Source organism: Pteropus medius, unplaced genomic scaffold (genome assembly GCF_902729225.1).
Source record: "Pteropus medius unplaced genomic scaffold, Ma_sr-lr_union100, whole genome shotgun sequence".
In the NCBI taxonomy this organism is placed as follows: domain Eukaryota; kingdom Metazoa; phylum Chordata; class Mammalia; order Chiroptera; family Pteropodidae; genus Pteropus; species Pteropus medius.
The window spans coordinates 14455288-14468744 of record NW_024354499.1 but is presented as its reverse complement, the minus strand read 5'-3'; the positions used below and the strand labels follow the sequence as shown (position 1 = coordinate 14468744).

The window sequence follows — 13457 nt, the reverse complement described above, 5'->3', positions numbered from 1 at the left end:
GTGACTTAGCTGGTAAGTGGCAGAACTGATTCATATCATCCTTTATGGTTTTAACAAACCAGACTGTTTTCTCTTGTACAATCTGCCTTCCCAAGAACTTGATCAAAACATCTTGGTCAGAGAGAAAGGAATAACATACACTTTAAAAAAAAAATAAGCTAAATGAATTACACATAGAGAAGAGATTTATTTAACAAAGAGATTTGTAAAAAGAATGATGATTTGGAGGCAGCCCAAGGGCTGGAGATCCAAATGCTGTCTCACAGTTTGAACTTTACATTTTATAGATTCTACGAGCCCTTTTTAACTCTGAGATGGTGCCCATTCGGTGCATATAATGCAAACTTCGATCTGTACACTTCCTAGGTATCTGTGTGCTGACAGTAGTCAGTGTTACATCTTTGGGAGCGTAAGCACAGGCAGAGTCCTGGAGAAAGGCCCAGAACCCAGGGCTTCTGCTTCCAGATCCACAGATGTAGGGCAGAGAATACAAACCGTTCTGAACTAAAACCACTAGGTGGCGCTGGCACCTGGCTGGGCTCTGCAAGTACCTGCCTTGAAAAACTTCCTATCACCTCCCAATATGCTTGTTTGATGTTGCATAAAAAAAATTCTAATTCTAAAGTTATTTTCTTTCCTTCTTATTGTTTTCATCTGTTCCCTTTTGAAGATGTCTCCATGTACATGAACATATAGCACAAATAAAATATAAAAGTTATTTTAAAGTCAGATTTCTAGGAACTTGGTTTATTTAAATGATACACTGGGGTTTCCTGGAAACAGCTTTGTCTAAAGGGTGATTTTCGGTATTATAAAAGCCATAGAGTTATTACTAGAGTGATAGTAAATGATAAAAGAATTACAAAGAATGATTACAATTAAAAAACCACATAAACTCCATGATAAAAAAAAAAAAGACTAATAACAGCAGCATCCTAAAATGTAAACAGTAGGTATGTTTCAGTGGTGGAGCTATCGGTGATTTTGTTTTGTCTCCATTTCTGTATTTTCCAACTTTAATTGTCTCTTAAAATATATACTTATGATGAACACAATTTTTCTAAGAAAGAAATAAAAACTATGTTATAAAGCATTTAGAAAACAGTCACAGTAGCCTAAACCAGTCACACTTATCATTTTGGTAAATCTCCATTCACTTAGACGTCTTGTGCATGTTTTAAATTTACATTTAGTTACATAATTTATAGCCATTTAAACAAATTTTTATATTTTTCAATTATAATTGACATACAATATTATCTTAGTTTCAGGTGTAGAACACAGTGATTAGACATTTATACAACTTCAGAGTGATCACCCCCATAAATCCAGTACCCACCTGACACCATACATAGTTATTACGATACTACAGACTATATTCCCCCGGTTATACTTTATAACATCCCCATGACTATTTTGTAACTACCAATTTTTACCTCTTAATCTCCTCACCCGCCTCAATCCAGCAAACATCAAAATGCTCTGTGTGCCTATGAGCTTGTTTCAGTTTTGTTCATTTATCCTGTTCTCTAGATTCCACATATAAGCAAAATCGTATGACGTTTGTCTTTGTCTTACTTCACTCAGCAAAATACCCTCTAGGTCCATCCATGTTATTGCAGTTGGCAAGATTTCATTCTTTTCTATGGCTGAGTAATATTACATTATATATAGACACCACCTCTTCTTTATCCACTCATCCACTGATGGACACCCAGGTTGCCACCATGTCTTGGCTGTTGTAAATGATGCTGCAATGAACATATGGATGCACATGTTCCTTTGAAGTATTGTTTGGGTTTCTTCAGAATTGAGATTACTGGGTCCTTCTTTGTCTTATTTTAGCCTTGGTTTTAAAGTCTATTTTGTCTGGGAAAAGTATTGCTACCCTAGCTTTTTTGTTTGTTTCCAATATGTCTTTTGATATGAAGTGAGTCTCTTGTAGACAGCATATGTAAGGGTTTCGTTTTCATATCCATTTGGCCACTTTAAGTCTTTTGATCAGAGCACTTAATCCATTTACATCAAAACTAATTGTTGATAGATACATAATTATTGCCATTTTATTATTCACGTATTTTTATTTTTTTCCTTCTTCTTAAAGAAGCCCCTTTAACATTTCTTATAATACTGGTTTGGTGGTGATGAACTCTTTTAGCTTTTTCTTGTCTGGAAGCTCTTTATCTGTCTTTTGACTCTAAGTGATAGCTTTGCTACGTAGAGTAATCTTGGTCACAGGTCCTTGCTATCACTTTGACTATTTCATGCCAATCCCTTCTGACCTGCAAAGTTTCTGTTGAGAAATCAGCTGACAGTTTTATGGGAGCTCCCTTGTAGGTAACTAATTGTTTTTCTCTTGCTGCTTTAAAAATTCTCTCTTTGTCTTTAACTTTTGTATTTTCATTATGATGTGTCTTGGTGTGGGTCTCTTTGTGTCCATCTTGTTTGTGACTCACCGCTTTCTGGGCTTGTACATCTATTTCCTTTGCCAAGTTAGGAAAGTTTTCCATCATTATTTCTTCAAATAGGTTTTCAATTCTTCGCTCTCTCTCTTCTCCTTCTGGTACCCCTATGAGAATGTTGGGATGCTTGATGTCCCAGAGGCCTCTTCAACTATTCTCATTTTTTTGTATTCTTTTTTCTTGTTGCTCTTCTGATTGAATGTTTTCTGCTATCTTATCTTCAAATTACTAATTCGATCCTCTGCTTCATCTAATCTGCTATTGATTCCATCTAATGTATTCTTTATTTCACTTATTGTATTCTTCATTTCTGACTGGCTCTTTTATATATTTTCTATCTCTATTTTTATGTTTTCTATCTCTTTATTGAAGTTCTCACTGAAATCACTGAGCATCTTTATTACCAGTGTTTTGAACTTTATATCTAGTAGAGTGCTTGTTTCCATTTTGTTTAGTTCTTTTTCTGGAACTTTGTTCTGTTCTTTCATTTGGGACATGTTTCCTAATCTCCCCATTATAGCTGCCTCCCTGCGTTTGTTTCTATGTAGTAGGTAGAGCTGTTATGTCTCCCAGTCTTAGTAGAGTGGCCTTATGTAGTAGGCGTCCTGTGGAGCCCAGTGGTACAATCTTCCTGGTCAACTTGGCCGGGTGTTCCAGGTGTGTCCCTGTGTGGGTTCTATGTTCTCTTATTGTAGTTGAGCCTTGGTTGCTGTTTGCAAGTCAATGGAAAGGACTGACCCCCAGTCTGATTGGTTTTGAGGACTGGCCATGACTACAGTTGAGGAGCTGTTGTGCAGGGGCTGACCCTACAGAGCAGGATTGGCTTCAGCTGGGCTCTGGTGTCAGCCCAGTCTGCCCCTTGGGTGTGTCTTTTGTGGAGGTGCTTGGGTGGTACCTTTGGTGTGGTCTGAAGCTGGCCACCAGGTGTGCTGGTTCTGGGGCCTCTTGGGAGGGGCTCTGTGCTGCTGCCTGTGTCCTGGTTGGGGCCACTTGGTATGAGTTACAAAGTGATCAGCAGATAGTTGCCACTCGTGCTGGGCTTGGAGGTGCCTAGGAGAGGCTAAGCTGTGAACCGAGGCTAGCTGTCACTAGTTCTGGGCTGGGACCTGCTTAGCAAGAGGTACGGGGTACACAGGGGCCAAATACTGCGTATCTGGGTTTGCAAACTTTTGAGAGATTTTATGAAAGTCTGTAGCATGTGCCAATGAAGGCCATTTGTATGGAAAAATCACTGGAAGCAGCTTAGGTGGGCACACAAGTTGGGCGGGGCAAGGTCTCAGGGAACACCAGGGTGGGGCTAATGGTGTTAGCCATATTAATGGAGACTCAGTTATGGTACCCCCTGCATCTGCCCACTGGGAGCGGGGAGGACTCAACAAAGGAATGGTGGCTTCTGCTAGTACTTTTGTTTGGAAGATAGTTGCCTCTCCAGCCCTCGCTTTGAAGCCAGACAATTCAGTTGCCCTCCATATGTTCCCAGCACTCTTTGGGCTGCTGCCCCAGCTCTGGAGCTCAGAGCCAATGAGTCTGTCAGTGAGCAAGTCTGTGTGCGGGGTCCTTTAGGAGGAACGCCTGAGACCCCCACTGCCTTCCGTCTTAGTCAGCTGTAATTTCCACTGGTTTTCACAGCCAGAAATTGTGGAAATTTTTCTTCCTGGCACTGAAACACTAGGCTGAGGAACCTGATGTGTGGCTGGGATGCTTCTTCACTCCTCAGGGGGGACTTCGGGAGCCGAGATATCCCTCCCATTCTCATTTGCACACGTGGGTGTGGGGCCAATCCGTTCTGCATCTCTGCCCTACCAGTCTCCAGGTGGCTTCTTCTCTATGTTCTTAGTTATAGGACTTCTCTTCAGCTAGACTTTAGGCGACTCTCAAGAGTGGTTTTTCAGTAGGTTAGTTGTAATTTTGACATGGTCGTAAAAGGAGGCAAGCACAACGGTTAACTACTCTGCCATTTTGACTGGACTATAGCCATCTTTTTTTAATTAAAAGGTTTTTTCAGCTCTATTGAGGCATAACTGACAAAATTTTAATATATTTAAAGTGTACAATGTGATGATTTGATATATATACATATATCAAGTGTATATATATATTCATTTAAAAACACTTAATAGTATTATGAAATCTCAACTGCCTATGTGCTCTTGAGTTTGGCCTCATCAGGAGGTGGCAAACAGCACTGAATAACAGGTGGAGTCAAGTATGAAGCAGGAAAATGTGAGTCATATTTGAAAATGTAGGTATCCTTACTTAAATGCTTTGAGTTATTATTGGCTCCCAGTAGGTGGCATCATTGTCCAGAAAATGGACTGGGAGGAGCCGGGTTCACAGAAAGAGGAAGGTAAACTTTTCCTTAGTCACTCTGGGAAGATGTGGCCTGGGTTGATAGGCAAGAACAGCTCTTTGGGGCTGACTCAGGGAAGACTCTCCTTGGAAGGTACTATCCCGATAGAAATTCCTGCTCTTTTACTCCTCAGCTGTCTTCAGGGGCAATATGTCCACAGTATAATCTCAGGCCCAGGGCACGAATGCTGGGAACCACCCTACCACTCTCAGTGAATAACCCCAGTACCAACAGCATGCACCAGAGAAGGCACGAGTGTTCACTCAGCAAGGCAGCAGAGTCCCGATTTACCAAAGAAGAGCATCTCAGAGCCATTCTGGATCTAAATCCTTCTGTCCAGTTAAGCCCACCCAACTCTTTCTTACATCAAGTGTTTCTCACCTACTTCAGTCTGCTTCTAGAGTTCATCCAATCCAAAGTCCTTTAAATTCCGATCCCCGAGGAAGCAATGTATCATCTCTCTCACTGTTTAGGACTTACTTTCAAGCTCCACCGCAGACCGAGCAGCCACCTCTCCATGAATTGCTCTCTGCAAGGCCTTGTCGCTCTCCTCCAGCTGCTTCTCTCAGCTACTAGTTTGAGGCCCTCACAAAGCCTCCTTGCTCCTATTGTTCACTTACTATACTATTTTCTTCCTGACCCTGATTTCAGAGATCAGAAGGATAAGGATTTGTAGCTCAGGCAAAGAGAGGTGCCTTCACTTTATAACATCACTCACAAAGCAGCCAACAGACTGCCTAGGAAAAGATACTCAGAATTTCATTGGATCGCTAACTACGTCTGATTTTATATATTTACGAAATCTGTTCTATCTGCCTTCAATTGTTTATTTACCGATAAAGGCAACCTTCTTTTTTGGCGATCAGAACTTTTTTCAAGGGACTACGCTTAAACACAAGGCTTGGGGAAAAAAGGAAACCGGAATTGTTCCTAAAACATCAGCCCACTCACAGCATTTTAATAGCCATAGGAAAAGGGTAGGATCTAAAGTTGTCAGAGGCCAGAAGGGAACCTGGTCCCTGCAAGGCTAGGATGTTTGCTGAGAATGCTCAACTATAAAAGAATGAGCATTTCCAAGGACTTTCAGGCTCCAGTTGCAACTCTGATTCTAACATCTGGGACAGATAATCAGAGAGGCCAGGGGTCTCTAAATTTTTTGATCATGCAACTCAACCAATAAAAAGTGTCAGTTTTGCCATGTTCTTTTGGGTTTGTGCTGTTATTAGCAGTTATTTTCATTCTAAGGTTTGTTGTAGGAATCTTTCAAAACTACTGACACATTTCCTTTTGGGTTAATTTAGTAAAACTAAGTAATCTGAAATCCATGTAGCTGGGCGCAGGTAAGCTGAACTATGCTGCAATGCACTGAAAGCCAACAATAAGTTAAATTCCTATAATTGATCCCCTCCTGGTCCATGCGGTAAAGGTTAATTTCTTCGTAATGTTTTTAGATTAACACACATAAGTGACAGTGTCCCCTCCCCACCATACCTTGATAGAACATCTTGTGTCTGCACTCCTTTTTAGATATGATCAATCAGTTTAACTGCTCAAGCTTCTTGGAGAGATGACAACTTTATTTGTATGTATTTCATTCTAGGTCCTAGAAATTCTTTAAACTGAAATTCCTTAGATGTTTCCTTCCTATCACCAAACACTGGCACATCACTTCGATAACTATTCTCTCTATCTAATGAGAACTCATAAAGAATTGGAAGATAGCTATTTTGTTTCCTAAGGCCTTCTCTTTATTTTCCTTATATGCCACAGTTTCTGGACTCCTCACTCTTTTCTGGACAGCTGTCTCCAAGTTACCCCCGTATCTCTCTGGAAATTAGCAGAATATTCCAGAGGGAGCTGGCTGGTTGGCTGGTGTAGAAAATAAGGTCAAAGGATTTACAAATAATTGAAGCAGAGGCGAACAGGAACTTAATTGAAGCTGAAAAAACACATACCATCCAAATCTCTCTCTGCACACACACACACCCTCCACACCCTTTCTAACAAATATCTCTTTAAAGGCAAAATATAAGCTCTTTACTGATGCTGTCATCCTATTAAGGAAAGGAAATTTGAACATATGTCTCCTATACAGAATTTTCCTCTACTGAGAGAAGTGGAAATCCACACTTTCATTTATTGGGTAAATGTGGAGACTGTCTACACCACAGGTACCAAAAGCAGACATGGTAAGAACCTGGGTCTCGGATATAACGTGGCTGAACTGCTTAAGTACCTGGCTGCACGGAATATACATATTTGTGTATTTAATGGTTGCTAAGAGAGTAGATGTTAAGAGTTTTCATTACTAGAAATAAATTCCGTACCTATGTGACAAGAAAAAAATTCTGACACATCCTAAGTTAAATTACACAGGCCCGAGGGTGGAAGGAAGAGACAGAGAAAGTTAATCAGTTAACAACTGCAGGCCCAAACCAACAAAGACCGCACACATTCCTGAATGTATGCTAAAACTTTGAATTAACTTCCAGGTGGCTATTTCACGATTATCTGGAGAGAATAGCCAAGTAGCTGACCACCAGAGCCTCTGCTTCTTGTTTACACATGGACTTTCTGGGCTTTTGCCAACAACCAATCCAAAGGAGCAAACACTTCCTCCTTATGGATTATGTACCTATCCCAGAACCAGCCCTGCTTCACCTTCTCTCACCTCTTTTATCTACAGCAGATGTAAATTCTTTGAAAACAACTCTCATCTCCAAACTTAATATATAAAAGAGCCCTGTCAACCCCAGGATGGTGGACAGGTTTGTCTTCTCCATCTAGCCCTGCTGCTGAGGGATTGGACTGCATGCTCCAGGATCCCCATCCTTTTCTGGCTAGTATGTGGCTCCATAAACCCTTTCTTTCAGAAAAGCTCTAGGTTGTGAAAGTTTTTGTTTAACATACATATGTATAGTGACAGATGTTAATCAGACTTATTGCGATCATTCTGCAGTATATACAAATATTGAACTCTTACACTGTACACCTGAAACTAACAATGTTGTATGTCAATTATACCTCAATAAAATTTTTTTTAAAATAGAGAAAAAAAATACAGATCATCATAATAAGAACAGTATTTATGTTGTATCTACTATGTGCAAGGCAATGTTTTAGATCATGTGAATACACTAGAGAATCTTGTCTGTTTAGATAAAAATACCTGTCCTCGTGGTACTTACATTCTAGGCAGAGAGACAGGCAATAAACAAAATAAATAAATAATATATTAAATAGCGATAAATGTTAAGGAGAAAAACTACGTCAGATAAGAAATGAGGGGGAGTGGGTTATAAATCACACAGGTTGTCCAGGGAAGGCTTCAAGGAGAAATGATTTTTGATTTATCTTGAGATAAATCTTTCCTGATCAAAGCTTTCCCTTTTCCACTGTTTGCTGGCATTAAAGATGGCAGAAGAAAACCCTGAGGTTAGCTTTATTTTTGTTCCTTTGGCACTGGCCTTCTTTTTCCGCCCCCTATATAGATGCTTGTAGGAAAAAAGTTTTAAACTTTTGTAGTTCGAATAGTTGAATTGAGCCCATCACACCTATGAGGTGTCTAGGTGAATGTCAATTTTCATTTACTTTGTAGAATTCTGGTGAGAGCTCTATGAATTCAAGTTTCTGTTCTTAAAGCCCAGTTTAACTATCACCTCTTACTGCCTTCCTTCATTTTCACCTGTTTTAGTCTCTTCGGGAATTCTATTTGTAGACTGGTGACTTGCCACCATGTCCATTCGGCTCTATACTAAGATTAATGAGCTGGGAGATACGAGTAAGAATTCCCTAAAACTAAATAAACCTCAATAGCAGAAACTAACAAAAGGAATGATGGAGGTAGATAATCAACAATGCCTTGCAAAACTAATGGGTGAAAATTTGATGAGAAAGAGGACATTTACATAGCTTCGAAGCCTCTCTCTACAAAGCACTTATTAATTACAAAGGGAAAAAAATAACTTCACAGCGGAAAAACATGGCAGACACCACCTGAACCAAATGATCAAAGCTAACAGCACCAATACTAGAACAAACGAACACCACAGGCCTGCCTCCCCGACGTGATGAAAAGAGGACACACAACATCGGTGCAGCGGTGTTCGTGCCAAACACACACAGCCTGAATCTAACCACGAGGAAACATCAGATAAATCCAAATTGAGGGACATTCTACAAAATAGGTGGTCTGTACTTCTCAAAAAATGTCAAGGTCATAAAAGACAAAGGCAAGGAAACTCTGCTAGACTAAAGGAAGCTAAAGAGACACGGCAACTAAATGCAATGTGTGATCTCAGACTGAACTCTGGACCAGGGTAAAACACATGGCTCTGACAAACAATTAATGGGACATTTACCAAAATTAGAATATATACTGTGAGTTAGATAATAATATGAAATGTTAATTTCTTGATTTTGATAACTGTACTGTGGTCACTGTAAGATAATGATAATGTCTTTCTTTTTAGGAAACGTATCTGAAGTATTTAGGGGTAAAGTGGCACAGTGTCTCCAACTTACTCTCAAATTGTTTTAAAGAAAACCGTGTGTGGGGGGAGGGGGAGGGAGAGAGAGAGAGAGAGGGAGCGAGCAAGCACTCAGAGAGAAAGAGAACATGCGCAGAGAAAGAGAACAAAGTATGGGGCAAAATTTCTGAATCTGGATGAAATGTACATGGGAATTCCTTGTATTAATCTTGTAATTTCCTGGAGGTTTAAAATGCTATCTAAATTAAAGTCAATACTGTATAAGAACTGAAATCATTTTTGGAGGTAGAACAGAACAGTAACAGTTATGTAATGCGTTTTGGAGGTTTTTGTGTCTATACAGGCATACCGATGAGAAGATGATGACTATAATTTTAAAAGGGAAACCCCAATCAATGTTTTCCTTGAGAAGTGGCATGCTAAGCAGTCAGGCTTCTCAGCTCAAAGGCGGAGCAGCAAGACAGTCTTCCTTTAAGAGGGTTTCAAGGCATCGCTCATTGGACACGAAGTTCTGCAATTTGCTTCTGAGAGTGACCTAAAGCTTAAAGTTGAAACAGGGTGCTTACTGTTATTAAAAGAACGCATTCGATCATCATCTAGAAAACAAGTTACAGGCGCAAGCACACATGCACACACAGAAACAAGATGGAAATGCTATATAACAAAATGTTTGTGTGTCGTGGGGTTATAGGTCTTTTTCTGTGCACTCTGGCGTTTTCCCGTGTTCTACACGCACGTGCATTACTTTTATGGTTTAAAAAAGATTTAATTTAAAAAAATCCTGAATGACAAGAGGGACTGGATCCAAGGGTAGAGAGTGGTTTTAGAAGCGGTATATCAATCTTTCCCCAGACCACTTTTTCTTCCATTTATTCAACAAATGCTCCTTGCATATCTACTCTGAGCCAGACATTATGACAGGTGCCGGGTAAAACAAATGTGAATAAAACAGATGTAAGTCCTATCTTTGAGTTGATTATATTCTGGAGGTGTGTATATTTGTTTTGCATGCTGGGCACAGTGCTCCAGGGAGAGAGTGGAGGGACAGACAGGTGCTGGGCACATGTGGCCATGGTGAGGGGTTACATATAAAATATAAAACGTCCTTGTTGTTCAGTTTTTACAGCTTATTTTGAAGGCGTAAAATCCAAGCAGTAATGACACTTAACTCCATCCCCACCCTGGCCCGGTTACGACTTGTTTACACAAATCTCCTTAAGAGGCAGCTTGGACCTGACTCACTAAATCTCTGCAAGTATGCAGACTGTTTCCTTCATCTGCCTTTCTCCCAGGGCAAAACTTCTCAGAATATTTTGCTCATGATTCTAAAATAAATTTCGTAATCAAGTATTTCCATTTTTCTAATAAGAAAGCCAGTGTCCAAACCTCTTTGACTACTTCGGCAACCTTCAGGTCCTGCTTCTACCTGTAGCCCAGAGAAATCGGCACCTAGTACACTGGGCTCATCTCTAGAACTCTTTCCTCTTTTGCTTCCGGTTTACAATTAGGGTGATGATTCTCAACTCTGGCTATCCCTTAGAATCTCTTGGGGAGCTTCAAACACTAAGATACCAGCCCCGCCCTAGACCAATTAAATCATATCCTCGGGAGTTAGATGCTAAATTCTACAGGCTCATTATCTCTGTTACCTTTGCAATCTGTCCATTTGATCTGGCACCCAATTCAGGACCTCGTCATCTCTGAGTCTGATAATTAAATGGTATTTTAGGTGGTAGTGGTGATAGTAGTAAGGAATAGTTACCGAGGGCTTACTTTCCTCTAGGCATAATTCTAAACTTATTGCAATTCACTGGCTCATTTTCACACAACTCTATGAGGTCAAGTCCTCTTCAAATTCTCATTTTATAGATGAGGAAACCGAGGCAAAGAGAGATGAAGTAATTTGCCTGAAGCTGCACAAAACAGAAAGAGGTGGAGCTGGGATTCAAACCCACAGCCTCCAACACATACACCCCTCCCGGGGTGTCTCAGGTTTTGCTCCTACACATACATGTATCTCAGAAGTTAGAATGAGATGCTCAGACTTGAAAACTGAAAATGGTGTTCTTTTCCCAACCTGTAGAATTTCAAGTCAAAACTAGCACATGTATTACAAGAAATGTTAAAGAGACTTTTTGAAGGGACCTCACTTCCTCTAAAAGTAGATAGAGAATTTAGACCATATGCACAGAGATGGTATGTGGAGGGAAGAGAGGAGAGAGGGCCCTGCCATCTCAGAGTCTGCTGGAGTGGGCTGGGGGATGCCACAGGATGCCACAGGATGGGTGGGGGCCAGCAAAAATTTGAAACAGTTAAAAGAGAGCTATGCTGGGAGGAGACAAGCCAGGTTTGTGGCAGGTAGATGTGGGATGCCACGTTCTCCACCGTGAGAGACTCATGCCACTAGAGGGCATTTGTACCTCATGTTTGGCCATCGGAAATGAGAATCTGGAGGGACAGTCACCACCCGGGTCTATTCCTGGGGTGCTTGTTCAACGGAATGCTCACGTATTAGTGACCGGCCACAGAACCTCTCAGGGGCAGCCTGCACTGGACGGCCGGTCCTGCCACTCACAGTCACTGGTCTCTCCCACAGATTGTGTGAAATAGCAGTCTCCTCCCGTCTCCCCAATAGGTGGCTGTGACAGTCATCTGATGACTACACATGACATTGCTTTGTAAACTGCCCAGGGCTCTGCTCCTATAAGCGGTCTCATGATCACTGAAAATCAAAAAGGGCCACCACGCCATTATTTATCTTTCTATGTCTTTTTTCTCTTCAACTAGACTCTAAGCTTATAATGAAGAGTACTATCAAGATATCTTAAAATGTCCTGAATACGATGAAATAACGTGTCTGGGATTTGCTGTAAAAACAACGTAGTGTGGTGGGAGGGGGAGTATGGGTGGAGGGAAGAGGCAAAATTTTCCACAATAAAGTTTTAAAAACGCGCATTCCCAGGTCTCCTTGTCTGTAAATGATTAGGTTGTGCCAGCTGGGCTCTTTCTAGCTGCACCTCCTATAATTCTGAGACTCACTGTACATGGAGTAGCACCAGTTAGCTTGTGCGGTGTATAGTCCTAAGGCAAGGGCTGCCCCAACCTCTTAAGAAAAGTCCAGGAAAGGGAAATGCAAGGTTCCAGGATCATCTCTTATTTACTCTCAATTTCAATCTGTTGCAAGTCCTGAGGTGGTACGAAGACCTGCTTGGGCCCCATTGCCCCTGCCCCCCAAGACCATGTGGACTCCCCGTTGCCCTGAAGCCCGTGGTGCTGCAGGGCTTGGCAGAAGAGCCTCGGCTGCCCCGCGAGGTTTTTGTCTGCACACGTTTCAATTCATTCTTTGCTAGAACATCCTGTACTAAAGAGCCTCTCTAACAGTTGCCTTGCAGCTCCGAGGAAGAAGCGGAAGCCGAACGAGCTCTGACAGAGAGAGAGAGGAGATGCCGCTGCCCACAGAGGGGCTCCGGCAGCGCGGGAAGCCCCGGGCTTACCAGCCAGGGTCCCGCAGTACTTTCGACCACACAGCATCCCAGGTGGTATGTGTGTGTGTGTTGAGGTGGAAGGCGTGGGGGGGAGTGCACAACCTAACTGCTACACCTCTGACCGCTCGGCATGCTCACACGTGGAAGCAATGCCACTAGACCCCAGCAGCCTCGGGAGGACGGAGCGGAGACGGTGACATGGACAAGGTGAGCAACAGTGTCCCTTCAGCACTTTAAGGAGAAACACTTACCAAGTGTGCTGGGGACGGTGATCGGGTGTCCTTGACTGTGGCGCTGGAGGGGACATCGAGGAGGGGCCATTTCATCTGCAGGTACTGTACAGGGGACAGAAAACACAAAGCAGCTGGTGAGATGAGGCCTCGTGCGTCTGGGAGAGCAGAGGGAAGCCCTGCAGCTGGGCTACTGGTGAGTTAGGGACGTGGTTCCCTTTGACGGCACACGCTCCTCATTGGGCCATGTCCAGATAGTCGTCATGGTGTAGAGCATACATGTATCATCGCCACTACCACCACCAGCCCCCTCCGTCATTTTGGGGCAACACACACAACCCGACAAGCGACCAAAGTATTTAGAGAACCTGTTGGTGAGAGTCAAGTCCGCTGCAGTCACAGGACAAGCAGGGGTCAGTCATCGAGGGAGCAAAGGCTCC

The 13457-nt window shown here is 42.1% G+C and overlaps 1 protein-coding gene across 1 annotated transcript in view; it reads right to left on the bottom strand.

Annotated features, from left to right (window-relative positions):
- The window catches only part of TCF7L1 (transcription factor 7 like 1), a 143576-nt gene that overhangs the window by 6916 nt on the left and 123203 nt on the right, over positions 1-13457 (bottom strand). Inside the window, exon 4 of the mRNA XM_039852770.1 lies at positions 13039-13122. Coding sequence (XP_039708704.1) covers positions 13039-13122 — 84 coding nt within the window. The remainder of the gene's footprint in view (positions 1-13038; positions 13123-13457) is intronic.